The sequence below is a fragment of the Coregonus lavaretus genome, assembly GCF_964263955.1.
Source record: "Coregonus lavaretus genome assembly, chromosome: 1".
Lineage (NCBI taxonomy): Eukaryota > Metazoa > Chordata > Actinopteri > Salmoniformes > Salmonidae > Coregonus > Coregonus lavaretus.
The window spans coordinates 57,554,936-57,579,704 of record NC_139988.1 but is presented as its reverse complement, the minus strand read 5'-3'; the positions used below and the strand labels follow the sequence as shown (position 1 = coordinate 57,579,704).

Below are 24,769 nucleotides of genomic sequence, written 5' to 3'. Positions count from 1 at the left end.
TCGATACATATAAATATAATCTACATTTTATAGAGATTATATTTTTAGGGATCTATACATTGGCATTACCCAATAGCCCTCATCAATCTGGCCTCTGAAGGCATACAGGTGAATGTGATTTATTGCTATGAAGATTATGCCCTTAGACAATAACAACAGAAGGCATGATCTTTACCCTACCTCCTTGAGGGCAAGGTGCTTTGTTAAGATTTACACTGTACATTTATAAATTTTACAGATTCTCACTGTACAATTTACAGACTATATGGTGGGGTAAGCACTAAGCAGCAATTTCTCAGGTACTAACACTATCACAATCATTTGCAAAAGGACATGCAATATGTTTCTATTGCAACTGAATATAATCCTGGCTATTAAAATGTCACAACATATTAGTGGTTATTTCCCAATTGATGGCTCCACCGAAAAATAGAAACTACCCATTGTCAGATCTTTGACAATTTAGTCCCTGCTAAATAATCAAGCATTGATTTTGAGCTAGAAAACCAATCAAAGAACAAACTAGTATTTACCCTGTAGTTCATGCCCACATTGTCAAAAACAAAAACACAATCCTTGCAGATAAGAAAACAATGAAAAATGACATTAGTGATTAATAAGAATAATAACACATTGGTCACACATAGACAATGCTTAAGAATTATACAACAGGTCTGGGCTAAAAGTCAATGGTATGATTTAAAAGCCATCGCATCATCATAACGTTGACTATTTCCCTTCTTATGACTCCAGAAAGTAAAACATCTACGACCCAAACCACGTTTCCATCCACAGGTTTTTATGTGAGTAAAGTCATAAAGTATTTTTAAAAATCACGACAACTGTGATGTAAACAGGAAGTGTCGGTACAATTTAATAAATGCCGACTGATCATTCGTTCGACATCGTGTGATCCTTTTGTGTATGTAAAATGTATTGTGCGAGAAATCGGGGTGGAAACGCCTTAATGCGCTAAATAGAAATATAACAACCATCATATCGAAGTAAACTTGGAGTCACGCGATGATAGTGTGGTCCTCCCACTACAACTTGGAAAACCATAGCGTTTATTAGGCTACAGATTAACTAAATTGTGATGAACATCACAGGGTGGTGAAAGTGCACGGTGATCTTGATTCAACTTTCATTAAATATCGAGGGTCATATCCTGATGACATGATGATCGATGCTTGCCAAATAAAAAATATTAATATGCATAATTATATCTAGCCTACACGCACAGCCTACTCGCACTTTATCTGTAAGCTGTTGGCTAGAGCGCAAGTGCCAAGACCAGAGTAGGCACATTTGCTATTTAACGCAACAGTTTGTGACAAAACTATCCGTAGAGTTGAAAATGCGATGGAAACGCATTGAACTTTAGATTTTTTATTCGGTACATAAACTTAAGCGAAAAAGAAAACGTGTGCCCTACGTCATCACGCACTGATTTTTATCCCCAACAGGTCTGTTTGGTGGAAAAACATCACTGGTGGGAAAATGAGTACACAGTATTTTCTATAAGTTAATTTTAGAATATTCGCATGAAAATCTGTTGCCAATTGGATAGAAACCTAGCTAGAGACTTGAAAAGAAAACAGTGGATATGCACTTAAGATTGACTACAAACACAAACGTGAAAGCACATGGAAAATATTGAGGGGAAAGATCATTTAAAGGTTTTTTGGGGGGCCTACCAAGTGCACATCCAGTTCTTAAATTTTTTTGCAAACAGTTTTATGCCAGTATTATTGCTTTTTAAGAACAATGCAGTTTATCAAATGCCATAACAGTTTAGTCTGAAAAGTTGAAATGTTACATATGAAAAACTGAGACAGGCTTTTTTTCTTCTTTAGACCTATAATGACCGTGTGAACAAGCAACACAATTGCATTGAACAGAAACTGAGGTAGATAAAATTAGAAGCCAAATCAATTAATTAGCTACAAGAACACATAAACTGTTAAAACTGAGTTGATGGAGACTTTACATCTTATAAAGATACTGAAATAATTTGTATTCTGTTCCTTGAGATCAATTCAGGGCTAAACCATTCAATTAAGGACTAAACCATTGTCTCGAAGAATAGAGGTGGGTAATGAATATGTTATCAAATCAGAGGATTGCAGTCTCAGATTCTTAACATATTGGCGGTGTACAGTATACTAGGTAATGTACTACAGCAGCCAGGGTTTCCTGCTGTCTAAATTATTACTGAAAGATGCAATTAGCCACAAATAGACCACAATTAGGAATACATGTATATATGCAATTTAGTACAAGAGCCTAGGAAGGTAATATGTTAAATTCAAAATGGGCTCAAGTCTTCAAAATGATTCAAGTATGTTGTCCTTACAAATCCATGCAGAGAACATTGCTCCTTCCTGTTCATAGGGTATTTCTTTCACTAGGACATTACAGTGCTCTTTAGTTAAAACCACTATTTGTTGTAGATTAATCAAACAGAGACTGACAATCACTATGTTGTACCTGGAACATTGAGCATTAAAGATGTCCTCCGGTGATTTTTTTACTTTGACTGTTGAAAAGCGATATCCCAAGTATAAATACAGTAAAGTACACACACTAAAGGGTAAAAAAAAATATTTGGGGAGCAAAATTCAAGGAGTAGGGCTTCAAAGGAGTTGGTCTGATGGAAATCTGTGATGTCATCGGCCTCTCCCTTAGAGGAGCAATAGAGAACAAAATAGGAAAGGCTGTACATACAGTTGATTACTATAGTGCCCCCCTTGGGCCAATCAGTGTAATTTTGTAAATGCTGGATCTTTATGGCAAGACATTTTGCTAAAGAGGGAGGGGGGGTGGCTTTAGCACAGACCTATATAGGAAACCGACGGAACAGGAATTCCCTGTTACACAGAGATAGCTTCCACCCTACACCCTTAAGAGCCTCCCTATCAGCCTATACAGTTGCATACGCAGGATCTGTAGTACACAGAGTGACTATGACAAACAAGCACACAGTCTGGATGAGCACTTCAGACAGCTGGGTTACCCAGAGGAATAGCTGCATGATGCACGGGACCACCGTTACAGAAATATGACCCAGGATGACAGCCTCACTCCCAAACCATCCCGCCCCCCTGACTAACGAGTCCAACGCTTCCTTCAATAATCCCCACTTGGCAAACAGTTCGACCATATCTTTAAAAAAAACGTACACATCTCGAGCACTGACCCACAACTGGGAAAAACGTTTAAAGGAACCCTCCCGGGTAGTCTTCAGACGCGCCCCCAACATCAGCCAAATGGTGGTGAGGTCTGATCTTCCATCGGTGTCACGTAGCACCTTCCTAGACAATGTGCTGGACGGTAATTCAAGATGTGGCCGATGTATCCAGTGTAATTTAACGAACAAATGCACAATGTTCAAATCACCCCATCATGGGCAAGGCCATTAAGATTAAGGGTATCATTACGTGTTCTACAAATGTGGTATACCTGATAAAGTGTATTTGTGATCTATGCCATGTAGGAAAAATGAAACGTTCTCTGAAAACAAGGATAGCAGAACACAGGAGTAATATCAAGACTCTTGATCAGAGAAACCCTGTGGCTGCGCATTTCATGGAGGCTCGTCACAACATCAGATCTCTGAGATACATTGGTATCGAACATGTTAAGGCTACTAGGAGTGGGGGAGATATTGATCATCTATTACTGAGAAGAGAATTGTATTGGATTCACCATTTGTCCACCATGTCTCCTAAAGGTCTGAACCAAGAGTTTGATATCTGACCATTACTTACATGAATATGTTTTGTCTTGCCATCCAGGTCTCCACTTGGTAATTTTGTACATATGTATATATTTGATTTTCTGTAACTACTACATGTGCCCATCTCATTGACATCAAATTATTAGAGGTACGCAAGTTGTTTTTGATTATATCTACGGCCACTGCCCGACCTGTGCGTAATGGTCATATTGTTGCCTACGTTTTAACTCTGACCGATTTTTATGTATGTAATCCTTTATGACCATATGTACCTCTGTGATTAATTATGATTGACTATGCGCAAAAGTGAATTGAATTGTTTCCACACCCACCATGCGTGATGTGTGTAATGGTCATGTGAGGTGAAATGTGTATATTTTGGGATGTGAGCACTCAGTCTGTTTGACTGGAGGAATATCTGTTTCGGATCGAAACGTTGTCAATAAGCTGTGAATTGGGAGCATAAACAGTGTGCAGGCTTTCCTGTTCTTTACAATTATTCTTCATTAACCCAGCACCTACGTTTTTAAGGATGCGCGTATGACCACAAACCTTTATTAAAGACACATAATTCACCCATGTTTCGTCAAAATATTGCGTGGGTTAGCTAGACTCAATAGTGGCCATGTTGATTGAGGTACTAGTCTGGAAAATATTGCGCTGAGAGACCTTTGTCCATAGATGCCACATATTAAGTTTCGTGCTCATTGCTCATTCGGTGCCAGAAGAGTAGCATTTTAAGTGTTTTTCACAAAATTCAAAATGGCGGAAAATCTATCATGGCAGACCTTATGGGTCCCTGAGGTAAATCTGTTCCTTGTGAGGAGAGGGACCTATGTTCCGAATGTAATGACTTTAGGTATAACAGAGTGAGGGGCGTGACCTTTTAAAGTTTGCATTTTCAATCTTGTGTTAGCGGCACCATCTGGCCAATCAGGGTACTTTTGTAAATGCCGGCTCCCTATGGCAAGAATCATCATTCACACAAGTTGTCAAAATCGGGCCAGTGCTGTCTGAGATATCGCGTGTGACTAACGTATGAACGTACTAATGGACAGAGACAGATCAACAGTCCCATCCCCGGTTTCATCGTGGGGGACAATTAACACAACCAGACCAAAACCCCCCTTAATGGTTTGAGCAACTATTCTACGTATTTTACAATATGTGCTTTCACTTTCTACATATTTGAACAATTCTCCTCATGATAGCTAAAAACAATGGCTTGTGCTTCAGAACATATCTGAAAAAAGGTGAGTAGATAGATAAAAGGTGGGCAGGATATGTTGAGTGATGTAGTGGGTGGACAAGAGGTGAGGCAGGCTGGTAACCAGGGTCGTGTTCATTAGGCACCAAATGGAGAAAAAAAATGACTGAAACAGGGAGGGACTACTTGAACTTCTCCAGTAAATGTTCCTTTTCATTTGCTGTTGCAAAAAGTTTTACAACGCTTACCATTATGTTCCCTAATGAACATGACCTAGGCATGTGTCCAGGCCACAGCCAGCCTACTCCTGACTCAGTGGGCCTTGCCGTTGCTGTTGCCATTCATATAGGTCTTCTGAGGCTGAGACGACTTGGGCTCCTCTGTGCTGTAGAGGCAGTCCAGGAAGCCTCGGGAGATCTCTGTCACCATGGATCTGTCAGGGATGGACTGGGCCATGCCATAGATTGCTCCCTAGAACATGAACACATGAATGTAGAGCCATTTATCCAAAGTGTTTGCATATAAAAATATAAACAAATATGTCTGCATGTGAAGCCAATTTATATGACATGAAATGAATGGATTAATATGGTGCACTGCTGTGTAGTGTATTCCAGGTAACGGAGTCAGCATTAACACTCACCATTCCAGTGGTCTTCTCATTGGGGTTCTTCAAAATGAGAGCCACCTGCTCTTTGACGTCACTGATTAACTGTTTGGCCACACCTTCATGTGTGTGCAGTACAGTACAACAGATATGGATGCTGTGATGGGAAAGATATAATTTTGTTTAAAAACACAAAAGTACTTTAAAAAAAAAATCAACATGGTGATATCATGCCTGGGGGTCTTTGCTTGCTGGTATTACTTCAAAATAAGGTGCATAGTCAATATTCTATGAAATGTATACAATAGCATTGATAAGTATGCCTGAATTTCAAAGATGAGAAAAAGATGAGAAAACATACCTGGATGGATACTGTAGCGTGTTGAGATTCCAACCCTTTGACGTCAGTGCGTTGGATAAACGAAAAATGTCGAAGACGTCAGAGCCTATTGCCACCACGGATACTTCAGGGTCTCCAAACACAAACACACCGTTTATCTTACGGATTCTGTTAGGAAATAAACAAAAACAAAACACATCAAATGTTTATCTCATCCAAAAATAGTGAGATCACAATGTGCTTGCCAAGAGCTCTTAGAAACAGTCAAATATAACAACATTTTGGGCCTGTTGTAAATAGGTTGAAAGATGGTTTAGGAACCAACAGAAAGAGAATCAACACAGGCAGCAGGTAGCCTAGCGGTTAAGAGCGTTGGGCCAGCAACTGAAAGGTCCCTAGTTTGAATCCCTGCCCGACTAGGTGAAAAATCTCTCAATGTGCCCTTGAGCAAAGCATTTAACCCTAATTGCTCCTGTAAATCACTCTGGATTAGAGCGTCTGCTAAATTACTAAAATCTAAAATGTTAATATCTTGAGAAAAACTACCATAATGTTTCTGATTGTACATATACAGTGGGGGGAAAAAGTATTTAGTCAGCCACCAATTGTGCAAGTTCTCCCACTTAAAAAGATGAGAGAGGCCTGTAATTTTCATCATAGGTACACGTTAACTATGACAGACAAATCGAGAAAAAAAAATCCAGAAAATCACATTGTAGGATTTTTAATGAATTTATTTGCAAATTATGGTGGAAAATAAATATTTGGTCACCTACAAAAAAGCAAGATTTCTGGCTCTCACAGACCTGTAACTTCTTCTTTAAGAGGCTCCTCTGTCCTCCACACGTTTCCTGTATTAATGGCACCTGTTTGAACTTGTTATCAGTATAAAAGACACCTGTCCACAACCTCAAACAGTCACACTCCAAACTCCACTATGGCCAAGACCAAAGAGCTGTCAAAGGACACCAGAAACAAAATTGTAGACCTGCACCAGGCTGGGAAGACTGAATCTGCAATAGGTAAGCAGCTTGGTTTGAAGAAATCAACTGTGGGAGCAATTATTAGGAAATGGAAGACATACAAGACCACTGATAATCTCCCTCGATCTGGAGCTCCACGCAAGATCTCACCCCATGGGGTCAAAATGATCACAAGAACGGTGAGCAAAAATCCCAGAACCACACGGGGGGACCTAGTGAATGACCTGCAGAGAGCTGGGACCAAAGTAACAAAGCCTACCATCAGTAACACACTACGCCGCCAGGGACTCAAATCCTGCAGTGCCAGACGTGTCCCCCTGCTTAAGCCAGTACATGTCCAGGCCAGTCTGAAGTTTGCTAGAGTGCATTTGGATGATCCATAAGAGGATTGGGAGAATGTCATATGGTCAGATGAAACCAAAATAGAACTTTTTGGTAAAAACCCAAGTCGTCGTGTTTGGAGGACAAATAATGCTGAGTTGCATCCAAAGAACACTATACCTACTGTGAAGCATGGGGGTGGAAACATCATGCTTTGGGGCTGTTTTTCTGCAAAGGGACCAGGACGACTGATCCGTGTAAAGGAAAGAATGAATGGGGCCATGTATCGTGATATTTTGAGTGAAAACCTCCTTCCATCAGCAAGGGCATTGAAGATGAAACGTGGCTGGGTCTTTCAGCATGACAATGATCCCAAACACACCGCCCGGGCAACGAAGGAGTGGCTTCGTAAGAAGCATTTCAAGGTCCTGGAGTGGCCTAGCCAGTCTCCAGATCTCAACCCCATAGAAAATCTTTGGAGTGAGTTGAAAGTCCATGTTGCCCAGCGACAGCCCCAAAACATCACTGCTCTAGAGGAGATCTGCATGGAGGAATGGGCCAAAATACCAGCAACAGTGTGTGAAAACCTTGTGAAGACTTACAGAAAACGTTTGACCTGTGTCATTGCCAACAAAGGGTAAATAACAAAGTATTGAGAAACTTTTGTTATTGACCAAATACTTATTTTCTACCATAATTTGCAAATAAATTCATAAAAAATCATACAATGTGATTTTCTGGAATTCTTTCCTCATTTTGTCTGTCATAGTTGACGTGTACCTATGATGAAAATTACAGGCCTCTCTCATCTTTTTAAGTGGGAGAACTTGCACTATTGGTGGCTGACTAAATACTTTTTTGCCCCCACTGTAATAGTCTCGCTTTACCATACATCCAAGTCTTGTTAAGTGAGAACTGACTACAGTAAAAGTTGGGTCTCTTACTCTGTATTGATGGTGCGTGCAGTGTCAATTATCTTCTTGGTGGCCTTTATGTAGCCATCCTCTCCCATGTGCATCATGGTAGCCCAACACGCTGCGATGATACCGCCTGGCCGAGAACCTGCCACTGATGGGGACGCATAGATGCCCCCCTGCCAGTCCGGAGCCACAAAGTACTGGTAGTGCCTGTACTTCTTGTCACTATACAGGATCACTGATGAACCTTTGGGGGCGTAGCCATACTGGAGAGTAGAGGTAGATCAAAAAACAATACTTAGTCAACACCATAACTGGTTATTGTGTTGACTGGTTAACACAATAACCAAAAAACGACAAGTTTATGGAACAATGAGCATCTTATGATCGAAAATCAAGAGGGAGAAAATGTTTGGTAAGACTGCCTGGGATCCACACCCTCTTACCTTGTGTGTGTCTGCAGATATGCTGGTCACACCCTTTACCCTGAAGTCAAAGGGAGCCAGTGGGTAATTGGCTTTGGCCATGAACACGATGAGAAACCCTCCCAAACAAGCATCCACATGCAGAGGGAGGTTGTACTTTAAAGCCATCTGAAAAGCACCACGTGGGATGGATTACGTAGTTTCATGTAAAGTACTATGCAACAACAATGTTATTGTAGTAATTACAGTGTTACTACACAGGTATACAAGCAACTTAAAGTTAAAGATTCAATGCAGCCGTTTTTGTTTCAATATCAAATCATTTCTGGGTAACATTAAGTACCTTACTGTGATTGTGAAAAATTGTCAAAAAGAAAAAAATAATTGCTTCCTAGCAAAGAGCAATTTCTCAAGCAAGAATTTTGCTACGACTATCTGGGAGTGGTCTGAGTGGGGAGGGAAAACTGAAAAATTGTGTTATTGGCAGAGAGGTTTGGAACTCTTTGTTATTGGTCTATTAACTAATTTACCATATGGGGATGTCGCCATGGAAGGCCAAAACTCCATCCCACCAAAAAAGGCAAACATTTCAGGCGGCCTTTTCAAAACAGCCTCTACACTAAAAGGCCATTATCATTATTTTCACAATTTCACAGTATTATTCCAACCTCAGTGTGAACATATAAATATAAAACAAAGGAACATTTCTGACTGCACTGGGCCTTTAAGCAATACCACTTTATTTAGTTTTTACTTACTATGACTTTCCTTTTACTATTAGAAGTACATAACAATGAGACACTTTACCTTTCCTACTTCTTCAATAGGATCAATGATTCCATGGGGGAACTGGGGTGCAGAACATACAAGCATGGCTGTGTTCTTGCTGATGGCTCTCCTCATAGCCTATACAAAACAAGTTGGAGTTATAAGGAGTTGAAGGTGTCACGATATTGCTTTAAGACAAATGATTCGGGTGATGATAAGTCTCATCTATGCTCACTAAGAACCAGTAATTCTAGTTGATGCTAGGGCTGTGGTGGTCACGTAATTTCGTCAACCGGTGATTGTCAAGCAAATAACTGTCGGTCTCACAGTAATTGACCGTTAATGAACAAACACATTTAGCATCTCCTGGCTTCCACACATAGCCTACAAGCCATTTTAAAAAGTCGAATAAATCCATGTAATATAGCCTACACCTTCACAATAAATCCATTATCCATTTCAGAAGAAAATAATAGCATACTCTGAGTTGTCCTTATGTTAGGTCTTGATGTGGCTGTGCCAAATGGCTGTGGGCTACACTAGTTCACTTAGCAGACAAGATTTGCTTATAATTCCGTGGCATTAATTTTTATTATTTTATAGTATGAAGAACACAATTGAACAAAGCTGAATAAAATATAAATATTTACTCCAAACGATTTGAGGGAGTGTGCACATGCGGCTATTCTGTGTTGAGCGGTTAACAAAGAAATAGGTACTCCTATATGCTTAATTTGGAGTTATTAATGTAACTTCAGTTGTTCTACAAACGTTGGGCTATATGTTTTGATTTTTAATACATTGTAAGGCTGCATGATGAGACTAATGATTTGAAAAAAGTTGCTTGAAAGGCATGAGCTCTGCTTTGCTTTTTGAGCATGCTGTACACACTCCAATAGTCTCTCATTCACAATGGTCACAAGCAATTTGACGTTCTGATCTGTTTAGCTTAAAATGTTGATAAACTATTAGGCTATTTCTTCACATTATAAGCGCAGCAATGCACACATGGTAGTAGGCTATAAGCGCAAATGTTCCATTAGTGGGAAAACACCATTATCAAAAGTGACCGCAAATGCAATTATGCATGTAATGCTTTTATTATAAAGGTGCATTTTTATGGTGAAAATAATCTTCCCCAAACTTGAAACTCAAGCGCTGCTTTTATATGCAAGTTAGGCTCTATACCCCTTGTAAAGCGGATTAATGTGCTTAATTTTACGAAGTTATTTGGCCACTGTAGTTGTGATACAAACCTTATTAAAACATATAGGCCTATGGGCTAGGCTACATAAGGTGTGCGACTATGATTCGAACAAGTCGCAAAAAAAAGGCATTGTTTTTTATGCTGGGCATCATTCACAAGTGATAATATATAATTCACAAGTGATAATATATAATTCACAAGTGATAGGCTAATATTGTCACCCATCAGACTATTCTTGATTTAATCTCGTCTTTACATACACTAAATAATATATGTGTGATTTGTTTTGATTTAGAATGGACCATTATCATGCACCTGTATCGAAACAGGGGCAGCGGGAAAAAATATGTGTCATCTATGCACATAAACAGCGAATGGAGGACGCTTTTCCCCATGGTTTATTTTCATGCCAGCCAGGTAGGCTACACTCCTGTTGTAAATATAAGCAATGTGCTAAATATTAGGAAAGTTGAGAAATAAATATAGCAATTGCATAGCCTATAGAAATGTTGCGCAACATGAGCTCATGGGCTCTCATGAAGTGTTTGATTAGATTTTCGAAGACATTTGCATTGATGTCAGAGTGATTAGAGGGACAATAGAGTGCTGAGTACCAGGCAGTTAGCAAGTTTGGTAGGCTAGTAATGACCAGCAGCAGCATCAGAGCTTGGAGAAGCCTAATTACCGTGACTAAACGGTCATGTGGAATTTGACTGCCTTCATGACTCGTGACCGTCGGTGTGGCAGTAATACAGTCACCGCAACAGCCCTAGTTGTTGCCACCATGTTTTTTGTAACTACTGTGGTCATGTCTTAATCTTGAACAGTCCAAACTGAGGAAGTGATCCCCAATCAGTAACGGAAGTGCCAGACACCATATTCTTGTTACCTAGACTAGGCTGGGGTCAAGGCTACAGTTCAATTGGGAATTTGTACACCAACAAACTTACATTTACTCTGACCCTTTCAGCGTGTGTTGAGCACTTACTGACTTTCCAGTCAAGTTATTCTTTAGAATAACCATTTGTATAGGAACTAATAAATATTTGCACCTTAACATCCACTTTCATTGTCTTTTTGTCCAGGGGGATGTGAACAAGCTTCATTCCAAAGTAGTTTGCTGCTTTGTCAAAGGCTGCATGGACACTGACTGGTGCAATGCTGCAAAATTAGGGGAGGAAATACAACACTAATTATTCCCAGTACTGTATAAAATGTCTTTCACAGGTGATATTACCATTATATAAAGCCATAATGACCATTTATGAGACAGAAAACATCTCAACAATGCAAATCAAGCTTGTTCTAAGATCATCTGGTGTGCCAGTTTAAAGAAAAATAATCTGAGGCTACATGTTGACAGTGAACTTACATTTCAGGATGTTTCACACCGCGCTCATAGGCCATGTCTCTGTACGCCTTGCATGCCATCAATATGCTTTCAGTTCCTCCGGAGGTGACCTGAACAAAGCAGAAACAACAGGAACAATCAGTGTTCAGAATGTGCCAGTGCATAGGTTTTGGTTATTCCCTCAAGTAGAACATTTCCCAAGCCCTGGGTCAGTGAGTCTTGTGGGAGTACTGAAGGTAAACTCACTGTGCCACATGTGTTGGGCCCACCGTTGAAGAGGGTACACGTCATTCTCACAACCTCTGCCTCCATCTTCCTCACACCAGGAAAGATGTCTGGGTGAAGTGGGTTGCTCCATGCAAAGTCTCCATACACCTAGTGACAAAAGGAAGAATATCAAAGAGAATCTGTAAGCTATGGGATTTGTCATATAAACAAGGCATTTTCTGACTGTAGTATGAGTTCTAAATTCCACATTTTCGGGAAAAAGTATGACTCAGAATACTAAACACAGAAGTTTAACTTGACTGTTCATCCAAAGAATTCAAGACAAAACCAAAAACGGGTTGTTTGTGGACTAGACATACCTTCACCAAAAGTTTGGTAAGTGTCTGATCTCCCCAGTATACTGCACCTGACACTCGTCCTTTCTCCCAATCCACTTCATCTATGAAGAGCAGACAACAGCAATGCCTCAGGAAACAACTATATACTGTAACTCCACATCAGCTTTCACTACAAATAAAAACAATGCTAAAACACCCTGTGTAGCAGGCACACTTAAAAAATTTTTTTTCACATATTCTAGGATAAAAGTAGTCAATACAAAAAGGCACTGTAGGTCATTGGCTCCATAATAAGCCATAATTATTATGTCATTCAATTGTATTATGGCTCCACAGAAGAAGAACAAAGCGGTCTAGAACCAAAGCAACTTATTATTTAACCAGGTTTCCATCCAACCTCTTTATGTGAGTAAAGTACATGTCGGATAAAAAACTTCATGACAGGCCTGAAAAATGTAGACAAAACAAAATACGCTATAGACAAGGGGGGATCTTTTTGTGTCTGTAAAATTAATAATGCGAGAAATGTCAGTGAAAATGCTTTTATGCGCAAATATTGATATAATAACCATCATATAGAAATGTGGAGTCATGCTATGACATGTTGTGTGGTCCTCCCACTACCACTCGTTGGGAAAGCATGCAGTTTATTAGGCTACAGATTAAATAAGTTATGATGAACTTCACAGGGTGATGAAAGTGCAAGGTGATGAGCTTGACGCTCCTTTCCAATAAATATCCAGGGTCTTATTCTGGTGACATGATCGTCAATGCTTGGCTAATGTTTGACAAATACAAATAATCTTGCTCTTTTGTCCATAATAATGTGAACATGTAGACTATAGGGCACACTCGCTATATAAAGCTAAAATCTGTGTGAGAAAACCATCAGTAGAGTTGAAAATGCAATGGAAACCCATTTTCCTTTCCTTTTTTCAGTACATGGGAATATAATCGCAAAGGTATTTTTAAGTGCGCTACGTCATCACGCACAGCCTTTTATCTGCAACAAGTCAATTTGAGGGAAACATCTCTGGTGGGAAAATGCTCATTTTTTAACATACAGATTTTAGAATATTCGCATGAAAATCTGTCGCCAATTGGATGGAAACTTAGCTAATGTTTCATTTTCTAGAGTCTAGCCAATACAACATATATTAGGGCAGTAGGGCACTGTAGCTCATCGGCCCCAGAAACAACATAGAAAACACACTCCAAAACACGCCCTGGGACAACTCTCAGCCACTTACTCAGTGTTTCGTACTCGCTGATCCTGTCTAGAACTTCAACTTGGGTTAGCCCTTGTTCAGGCAGCTGTTTGATGTAGCTCATACCCTCCTTCAGTGTGCAAAGACTGACAGACATGTCATCCAGGGCCTTGTTCAGCTGGGTCTGGATCTGTCACAAAGAGACACTGAGTCAGTCACATTACACACATCACTGCTCAGACAACAAACCATTTCCTAGAAGCAGTGACCCATTATGGCATTGAGAATGTTTAGGCTATAACACTCGGGCATTGACAACTTATCTAAAAGTGTTCTTGAAAATATTGAAAATCAATGAAAGCAATCAAAACTGGCTAGTTGTTTTTGTGAAAGTATAGGTGATAGCAGTGTTTTGTTCGAGACCACCTAAAGCGAGACCAATTCAAGACCAAGATCGGAGTAAATCGAGTCCGAGTCAAGACTGAGACAGGGAGGGGAACAAGGGGTCCGAGAGCAGGTCAAGACCGAGACCAGAAAAATGCGAGTTCAATTCAAGACCATGATTGTAATTTTGTCAAATCACTACCATAACAAGTGTCCAAAAAGTCCAGTATTTCTGTGTTCATATTTCAGAAGTAAATAAATAATAATAATAATAATTCTAATTACATTATTCTTTTCAATTGTGTTCTGATTTAATCTCTTCAGTTTTTGTTGGAAAGGAAAGGGTTAACACTGAAGCGAAATAAATATCCAATCAGGATTTGTTATTGGAGCTCGCTTGCTGTTGAAATTCTTATTTACAATGACGGCCTACCCTGGCCAAACCTGGACGACGCTGGGCCAATTGTGCACCGCCCTATGGGACTCCCAATCATGGCTGGATTGTGATACAGCCTGGAATCGAACCAGAGTCTGTAGCGACGCCTCTAGCACGGAGATGCAGTGCCTTAGACCGCTGCGCCACTCGGGAGCCCAAGTTAGCCATCTCTTTGAAAATAACTTGTGTGAAACATTGTTGCATTTAAACTTTAGGTCACCAGTTACTTTTTGTGCTAAACGTGAAATGTTTTTTGCAATGGGAAGTAATACTTCTACATTTAGATTAGGAAATGCTTAATGGTTGTGTTTTTGTATTCTTATGATTGGGACCTATTGGCTTATTATAGCCGAGTGAATTGACTGCTTATCCTTTAACATCATGCTGTGTGTGAGTGCTGTCTTTCCATCGGCCCTATGCAGTGGTGTCTGGAGAAGTGGGTATAAGCTAATTTTGCTAAAGAAATCCCAAACGGCCTGCCCAGCGAAGGAAAGGCACCCTGTGTGAAAAATCCTATGTTTTCTTACAAATTAGTTTTCCTATATTGTTTTCAGATTTGCACTCTCAAAATCACACTTTTTTATGTGATGTTCTAAGTCCACCCCTGATGCAAACAGGGCATGATGACTGAATTGCGCAACACAAATAGCCTACTAACCAAGACTTGGTTTGCATACCCATTGTTGCCTTAGTTAGCATTTACTGGTAGATATCATAAATTGAAACGTCTTTCCTACCTACCCTACCGGCTACCAATGTCATTTTTCTGTGTGCTGCTCCATGCCAAAACCAGTTGTGAGCTGTGAGCTCTTTCTGCCTGCAGATGATATTCTGCTGAAACTAGGCTGTGTGTGCGGCACATGTGAATTTACACTACCGTTCAAAAGTTTGGGGTCACTTAGAAATGACCTTGTTTTCCATGAAAACATACATGAAACGAGTTTGAATAGGAAATATAGCAAAATGAATAGGAAATGTAGTCATTGACAACGTTAGAAATAATGATTTTTAATTGAAATAATTGTGTCCTTCAAACTTTGCTTTCGTCAAAGAATCCTCCATTTGCAGCAATTACAGCCTTGCAGACCTTTGGCATTCTAGTTGTCAATTTGTTGAGGTAATCTGAAGAGATTTCACCCCATGCTTCCTGAAGCACCTCCCACAAGTTGGATTGGCTTGATGGGCACTTCTTACTCAATTAGGGTTGAGATCCGGTGACTGTGCTGGCCACTCCATTATAGACAGAATACCAGCTGACTGCTTCTTCCCTAAATAGTTCTTGCATAGTTTGGAGCTGTGCTTTGGGTCATTGTCCTGCTGTAGGAGGAAATTGGCTCCAATCAAGCGCCATCCACAGGGTATGGCATGGCGTTGCAAAATGGAGTGATAGCCTTCCTTCTTCAAGATCCCTTTTACCCTGTACAAATCTCCCACTTTACCACCACCAAAGCACCCCCAGACCATCACATTGCCTCCACCATGCTTGACAGATGGCATTAGGCACTCCTCCAGCATCTTTTCATTTGGTCTGCATCTCACAAATGTTCTTCTTTGTGATCCGAACATCTCAAACTTCGATTCGTCTGTCCATAACACTTTTTTTTCCCAATATTCCTCTGTCCAGTGTCTGTGTTCTATTGCCCATCTTAATTTTTTCTTTTTATTGGCCAGTCTGAGATTTGTCTTTTTCTTTGCAACTCTGCCTAGAAGGTCAGCATCCTGGAGTCGCCTCTTCACTGTTGACACAATGTGCCATTGGAACACAGGACTGATGGTTTCTGATAATGGGCCTCTGTACGCCTATGTAGATATCCCATTAAAAATCAGCCGTTTCCAACTACAATAGCCATTTACAACATTAACTATGTCTACACTGTATTTCTGATAAATTTGATGTTATTTTAAAATTGACAAAAAAAATGGCTTTTCTTTCGAAAACAAGGACATTTCTAAGTGACCCCAAACTTTTGAACGGTAGTGTATATCAGGTGCTTTGCGAGTGTGTAGGCTACTTTGTGCATGATTTTTCTATTATACTACATAATTGATAAGTCGTATACCTCCACTACACTACTTTGATACGCATCAGTAGGGATTAAGTAGTGAGTATACGCAATGCCCATAAAAAAAGTGTGTATACGGCGTATACCTGCGTATAGCCTCCACTACGCCACTGGCCCTTTGTGTTTTACAAAAAGTGCACTCTCCTTCATGAGTGTGCTGGTATTAACGTTGCTGTCCTTTCAGCATCACGAACATGTCACACACTGAAGGCCTAGGTCCAATAGGTTCACCACTGAGCAAACATGTCTCTAATAGATTTAAAGACTGCAAGTATTAATGTTTCAAGAAAGGAGTAATATACAGTATTTTACCTGGCGAAGCGGTTTTATGCGATAACTGAATGGAAGCTGATAATTATGAGTTTTTTACTCCGCTGGTCTTGGGAAGAAATTGTCCTCACTGTCCTAGACAGAGTCAAGACCGAGTACAAATGTATCCGACACCGAGACAAGACCGAGACACTCAAAATGTGGTCTCGAGACATGTCTCGAGTACTACAACACTGGGTGATTGCAAACCAGGAAGATCTGGGCTAGACAAATATTTGTGGCTAGAGAGCATTTAAAATAAGCTATGCAAAATCAGTTATGTAAATGTGTATATACCCATCTGATTAAAGTGTTGCCTATTCACACTCTTCAGTTCAATCCAAATACAGTTTAGTCATTCCGTTAGGTTAGACAGTAATGACCAACAGTAACCCAGCATTATCACAAGTCCATGATGTAAACTGTGTCAAAGGTCTCATCCCCCTCCTCCCTCGCCCTCATGCCGACACTCAGTCATCAGTGAGTGACTCATACCACACTAGACAAGAAAGACCACATCTGTAGAATAGAGGAACAAAATACTGCTTGAAACTTACTGCCGCGCCAACAAAAGGTATTTTTCTGACGAGCCGGAAGCACTGCTTCTTGATTCGGGATGTCAGGGCTATTAAGCAACAAAGAAAGAGACGATTGTGTTGAAAGAATGGTAGATGAGCACGGGAGAAAACCACAAGCTGAATTCAAATGGGGACATTTTGATGAATAAAACAGCTGATTGGAGATGACAGACAAATCAAAAAGGCCAACAGCTGGCCCACAAGCTAATACTGGAACACAGTTTCCTGCCAACATTCCTGCCAAATGAGATGACGTGTACAGCCAGTTAATGCCATCAACAACAAAAAAACGAATCGTAATTTCCACTGATTTGGAATATGAATATCACTCATCTGTGGAATTCTAGAAAACACACAAAACATCAGTGGGAACACTAACATGTATGACATGGCTAGGTCACTTGTAATAGCTGTAAAACCGCTGTAAAACACATGTACTGCACAAAGAGAGCCTAACTAAAGTGTGGAGCAAGAAGAAAAATAGCAACTTCAAGTTCAAACAGATTTAAAATTGCTGGGCAGGACACGTCTGATTAAACCAAAAACCACTCTCCATAAAGTGCTTTAACTGATCACAGAGATTGTTATGTCATCTGATCTTTGCTCACAATGGTATCAGTAAGAAGTATTCAAGGCCATACAGGGATTGACATTAAGGGTTGCCCTATTGCCCAGGGCAAGTGATCTGAGCAGTCGTGCAAGTTGAGCCTGCTCTGAGGTTGCCCCATTGGGCAGGTGATTTTTCTTTTACTTTTACTGATAACAACTAAAAGGCAAAGAATTCCCATAGTCTGGTCTTTCTGGTTCCTCCCCTGTGTGTAGGCAAAAATAGCTACTTCAAGCAAGTAGCCATAATCTTCAGTCAACCCCAAAATACTCCTGACTGTGCCTTTCAGACCTTAATGTCAATCCCTGCCATACTTGTGTTTTAATGCTGACACCTTCCCTGCATCCCAATTCTCCAAGTCTCTACCAGTCTACACTTGAGCACCTCACCCAACACATTTACAAGCATTGGATTGACGTAAGCATGAGCTAGAGAGAGTTTATACCATATTATTACACCAGGCATTTAAATCCATGAGGGGAAGTGAATAAGTGCACACTTACTCAGACTGGTAAAGAATCATGAAGCAGCATGTCTGATTAAACCAAAAACCACTCTCCATAATGTAGAACACAAAAAACACCCACTCATCACTTTTTATCCATGCATAGAATAAAGACATGCCTTATTACTGAATCTGAAAACGTACTTTCTTGCTGAAACAGGAAGCCTTTGACCCAGACTGCTCCTAAGGTCGAGATGAGAGTGGCTCCAATGATCTGCCATGGTTCCAGCTCCTCACAGTTGGTGTTCACAAGCTGCCTGCCTTCGTCCAGGTAGAGCAACAGCATCTCCTTGTACACCTCCAAGGCACTCTAGGAACATAGAGGGATTACATTGCAAATGAACAATGGTATAACAATTGTAGATCCATCTGTACTGCTATGCAAGGTGTCAGGATTTCCTGGAGGATTCTGAGGACTACATGCATATAGATAAAACTGCTGAGAATAAGAAATAAAATGGTCATGACTAAACATACACTTTGTTTTAAAGATCATATCAAAGTAAAGCTTTCATCCTACAGTGTCTTGCTTTGGGTTGAATATTTTCCCCTTTAAAAAAGAGGTTATATGATCACAACAGTACTAGACAGAAACATGTCCCAACATGGACATCAGAGACACTGACTGTCTCCGCACATCATGGTCAATTATTCACATGAGTAATCATGGGCCCAATAGCAGCTTCACATCCCATGCACAAAATCTAAATGGAAAAAAGTCAAAACACACAAGTTACAATGCAATTAGCCTACCTCGTAATCAATTGACATGTTCATCACACTTTCCATCATATACAGTTCCACACACCGCACACAATCCGTTAACTAAATCTTTGTGAAAGTGGGAATACAATGTCCAACAGGTAATAACAAGTCTACTTATGATGAGTATTTACACCAGAAGACTGTCATCATGCTATGTTTAGATTTCAATTGCTCTGTAGAAACACAGCACAATTGCAGTTGTGAAATTTGGTCAGAGAGAGAGAACGTGACTAGAACTGACAGGTAGATAATATTCCTGAACCAGGACCAGGTGAGGTGGAGGAATGACTAGACTCTGCCCCTATCACCCTTTAGACATAACATCTGTAGCCAATGGAGAGGAGAAACCGTTCCTCTCCAAACAAATTACAGTACAGAGGAAGTGCAATAACATGCTACTGCACAAGTTCATTATTTACATTTACATTTTAGTCATTTAGCAGACGCTCTTATCCAGAGCGACTTACAGTTAGTGAATACATATATATTTTTATACTGGCCCCCTGTGGGAATCAAACCCACAACCCTCAACTGAGCTACATCCCTGCCGGCCATTCCCTCCCCTACCCTGGACGACGCTGGGCCAATTGTGCGCCGCCCATGAGTCTCCCGGTCGCGGCCGGCTGCGACAGAGCCTGGATACGAACCAGGATCTCTAGTGGCACAGTTAGCACTGCGATGCAGTGCCTTAGACCACTGCGCCACTCAGGAGACTCAAAAGCTCAAAAGCTCTATCTGTGAACACTGATAGAAGTGTCACTAATGTATTCCAAATACAAAGTACAGTAAGTACCAACTGCTCATATCATATTTGCATTTGACAAATTAAGCCTATTTTTAAACCTGAAATAGGCTTAATGTCATTAATTTCATAAATGCAGTAAAAATGAGCATATCTATTCTCTCTTCACTATCATCTCTAGATTACTGGTTTTTACAACATTATGCTTGTCTGCTTGATAACAATAAAGATTGTTTCCATAAAGGTTCACTGTAATCAGATAGAGAAAAGCTTAAGGTCCACAGGACAGTAACTTGTATAACCACTATTCATAACCACTGAAACTAACATCACATAATGCTTTGGGGGGAAATATAAGGTACTGGTGATGCATTCCCATGACATTATGCACACTAACCATTCTAAACGCAGAGTATTTGTTTGCAATGTAATTTTTATTGTATTTATTTATTTAACCTTTATTTAACTAGGCAAGTCAGTTAAGAACAAATTCTTATTTACAATGATGGCCTACACCGGCCAAACCCGGACGACACTGGGCCAATTGTGCGCCGCCCTATGGGACTCCCAATCACGTCCGGTTGTGACACAGGGGGTCTGTAGTGACGCCTCAAGCACTGAAATACAGTTCCTTAGACCGCTGCGCCACTCGGGAGCCCATGCAATGTAAACACTGAGTCACTTTGTTTGAAATGTAGGCTAGGCTTCAACTGACTGAATGACTAATTGCTTAAGTGGATTCACATCATTCCAGGTCTAGTAAAGTCACAGCAAACTAAATACCAACCGTATGACATAAACAAAAGGTTTACGTAATAAAGAGTACTGACAGTTTACAGATGGAGCCTTTGTGTCTTTGCGTAATGACAAACCCAAATTCTACAATGAATGAACCTGAATGGAAGCTTTGCCATTCAATGACAAGAATACACCCCCTGACGACAGTTGTTAGGTCTACTTGTCTGTGTTACATGCTCTCCGACAGGTTTGCCAAGTAGAGCAGAGTCGGGAGCAACGAAAGAACCATACCATGTGACCAGCAGCGGCCAGGTTTCAGATGGGCAGCTAATCTGAATGATTTATCATAAGATTAGGCTTCACTGCCCATCTTAAATGGTGTAATAAACATTTTGTCAGGACTCAGGACTCTGAAATATGTATGCAAAAGCTGTAGTACCCTTTGAGTTCAGTGCTTCTGTAGCACAGACAGCAGAGCTGAGCGTCCAGTGCCAAATCTCAGTTTTCATCTTCCATAAACTGGAGATTTCATTTTGTCATCTTGCGTCAGGGCAAAAGGCAAGTCCTGATGCAACAGGTACATGAACCCTTCGCCACAAATACTGAGTGTACAAAACATTAGGAAAACCTGCTCTTTTCTTTACATAGACTGACAAGGTGAATCCAGGTGAAAGCTATGATCCCTGATTGATGTCACTTGTTAAATCCACTTCTATCGGTGTAAATGAAGGGGAGGAGACAGGTTAAAGAACGATTTCTAAGCATTGAGACAATTGAGACATTGATTGTGTATGGTGTGCCATTTAGAGAGGGTGAATGGGCAAGACAAAATATTTAAGTGCCTTTGAACGGGGTATGGTAGTAGGTGCCAGGCGCACCGGTTTGTGTGTCAAGAACTGCAACGCTGCTGGGTTTTTCACGCTCAACAGTTTCCGATGTGTATCAAGAATGGTCCACCACCCACAGGACATCCAGTCAACTTGACACAACTGTGGGAAGCATTGGAGTCAACATGGGCCAGCATCCCTGTGGAACGCTTGACACCGTGTAGAGTCCATGCCCCGACGAATTGAGGCTGTTCTGAGGGCAAAAGGCAGTGCAACTCAATATTAGGAAGGTGTTCCTAATGTTTTGTACACTCAGTGTACATACTCCAAGTTATCCAACACATTTCCTTCTGACATTTTTCAAATAATCTACTTTCCCTGTTACAAAACATTTGTTGCGGCCGTCTTTGTATTAGGAAAGCTGTAGCGGCCTATTTTGTTCTCCCTGTTGTGTAGACGCCCATGCCCCTGGTTTCCCAGGCCAGCAGTATTGTGTAAGGAGACCTTTGTTGTCTCCAAGGGGAGGTCATATTTATCCTGGAAATGTACTGGGTGTGAGGAGGAGGCTACTGTTATGGAAGACATCAAGGGGAAAACAGTGTTATAACACACACACTCAGAGTTTGTTCTGGCTCAAAAAGAGGCTTAGGTGGTGGGTGTGGCAATGGCTGCGGTTAGCCCGTAAGCGTGGCTGAACTTAGATGATATTTTTAGAGGCCCCAATGTTGGTGGTGTAGAGATATTTTTTTGTGCATTTCTACACCAATTTCCTGCAATTCAATGCATGTTGTCATGGCTAATGCTGTGTTTCTTTGCTCAAACATAATAACAAAATCAATACTGCTAAATAAATTGTTTTTGGAATTTGTTATTCTCCATGACTGTCTAGCTTTTATTTTGGTGATTGTTAGTTCTCAAAAATGATATTATAAAAACATATAGATATCCATTATCTTTTCTACATACTTTTTTAAAATCTGGTTTTAGTCGTTTAAGTTTACACTGGAAGCGTTTTTCCATCCCGAAAATAAATTTCATTTTTGTTTATTTTTTACACTGTTTGGACTTAGGCGACCCGAAAAAACGCTAATGCGGTCCACCCAATAATTTTAATGACATTAGTATCAACACTGGTTTGGCAAACACATTCTATGAATTCTTAGGTCTGTATCTTACGGAAATTACACAATATTCAAATAATCATGTCAAATACCAACATCTGAGCGTGTGCAATACTTAAGCAAATATCCATTATAATCGCCAGACTTCGCAGTAACATGCATAACATTCCACATTGTACTATGCATTTGATTATGCAGAATCACTTTAGTGGTTTTGGAGCATTTCCTTTTCTTCTCATTTAATGTCGACTGGATTCACTGTATGACCGTAATACAGTCGGGGTTTAAAATACAGTAGAGTAGAGTACAACACACCTCATGAAGAGTGGTTTCTGGGAATTTACAAAACTGAGCAAATCCGTGAAATTTCCTTGCCTTTAGTGTCTGGGTTTGGAGGCTACATTCACTATGACCTAGCTGATATAGTGCTGTGCAAGTGATAAAAAAGCAAAGTTCCATGGCAAAAAAAGTGTTGAAGGTACTGATGTCCAAAGACAAACATGTGTGGCTGCTGATGTCTGTATCCACCGTATAGCCACATAGTATGTTTGTGTTAAACAGGAAGTTTAATGATAGACAGTGTGCAGTACAGTGCAGTACAGTAAAATGAGGCTCAGTGTGGAAATCACAGTGTAAACCTCCCTGTCTTTGCCTTCAATCACTGCAAAGGAGATTGCCTGCAGTGATTTTGTGGGTCAAAACCTGTCAAGCGAGAGTGATAATGATGGTATACTCCATAATAAGAACACTGAAATGTTTGATAGTTTTGCCCCATTTCTAGAATGTATTTGGCCAGCTATTCACTCTAATAAATGTAATAACACCCTGCATTATACTGCAAATGCGGGGGTTATAAAATCAAATCAAATCTACAACTAGAAGGCTATGCCTAAAAGTGTGAATGGTTGTTGAGGCAGTTAATAAGACAAAATGTTGTTTACAAGAATCAACACCTCTAGAAGAGGTCTGCATAAAAATCGATGTCTTTGATGATACTAGATGTTTCCATATCAGATCCTTAATTTCTATTTGTTGTTATGCCACATTATTCCCTCTGAATGTATTCAAAATAAAAACTACCCTAAAGAAAATGATCCTCACACTTGAAAAAGGTTCGACCTCAAAATAATTATAAATGCCGGGGTGGTTATTCAAATAGTAAGTCAATAATACGTGCTATAATCACCGTAACAATGCGCGAGCGATGGCAACATTGTAGCGCTCCAGGGCAAGCAACATGATTGTGTAGGCAAACTTCTCTCACTCCACTGTTCTAGACACTTCACTTGGCTATAGGTTGCAGCAACACTGTAAACATCCTGATTATAATGTAAATAATTTGTCAGCAAGACCTACTGCTCGTATGCTTTTTGACACACGGAGTTAGCTACATGGCTCAAGCTAATTGTAAATTTATTCAATACCATGTAGGTTACTTAGAGAAATAAAATGCATCTGGGTATATTATTTACTTACCCAACAGTCCATAGTTAGTGTCAAGGCAAGCCTTCAGCAAATGGTTGTCTTCACTTTTTATTGGTAGCGAAAGTCACTCCAATATCTTTGTATAGCTTGCTTTGTGGTCGAGGAGCTGATAAACATGCCACTATATCTTCTTCTTCTTCTTCTTCTTCTTCGAAACGGTTTAACGGTGGTTGGCATCTAATAAATGTTGCATTACCGCCACCTATTAGACTGGAGTTTAACTCCCATATACTTTGCTTAAAAAAACACACAAAAACTTTTTTACAAAAAATTTAATAATAATAATACTAATACCCTACCATCTACACTACACTCAAAAAACATTTAAAAATAATAATAAATACCATACTCCACTATTTAAATCTATTTAGTCCTACTTCAGGCCAACAGCCTGAAAGGATGGGGACACCGCCACTTAACACACCCTGTAACTCTTCTGATGTTAAGTCTCGCACACCCAAATACCTCTCTGCAGCTGCCACCACAACCTCTATTTTCTGTGACTTACGTTCCATCCCTGCAGTACAGTTGATAACCACTGCTATAAATGACAAAAAAATCCAATCTTAT

General features: G+C 40.1%; 1 protein-coding gene across 1 annotated transcript; it reads right to left on the bottom strand.

Moving 5' to 3' along the window:
* Window positions 1-1,784: 1,784 nt before the first annotated feature.
* Window positions 1,785-24,351, bottom strand: LOC311150654 (sphingosine-1-phosphate lyase 1-like). The gene is made up of 14 exons (XM_084188151.1): window positions 24,191-24,351; window positions 18,666-18,831; window positions 17,389-17,456; window positions 13,682-13,829; window positions 12,453-12,532; window positions 12,112-12,240; window positions 11,887-11,975; window positions 11,567-11,675; window positions 9,347-9,445; window positions 8,561-8,707; window positions 8,142-8,380; window positions 5,915-6,061; window positions 5,590-5,710; window positions 1,785-5,417 (listed from the first exon to the last, which is right to left on the bottom strand). Exons 1-14 carry the CDS (start codon window positions 24,200-24,202, stop codon window positions 5,259-5,261), a joined length of 1,713 nt encoding a protein of 570 aa, XP_084044277.1. The 5' UTR covers window positions 24,203-24,351; the 3' UTR covers window positions 1,785-5,258.
* Between the last annotated feature and the right edge of the window lie 418 nt (window positions 24,352-24,769).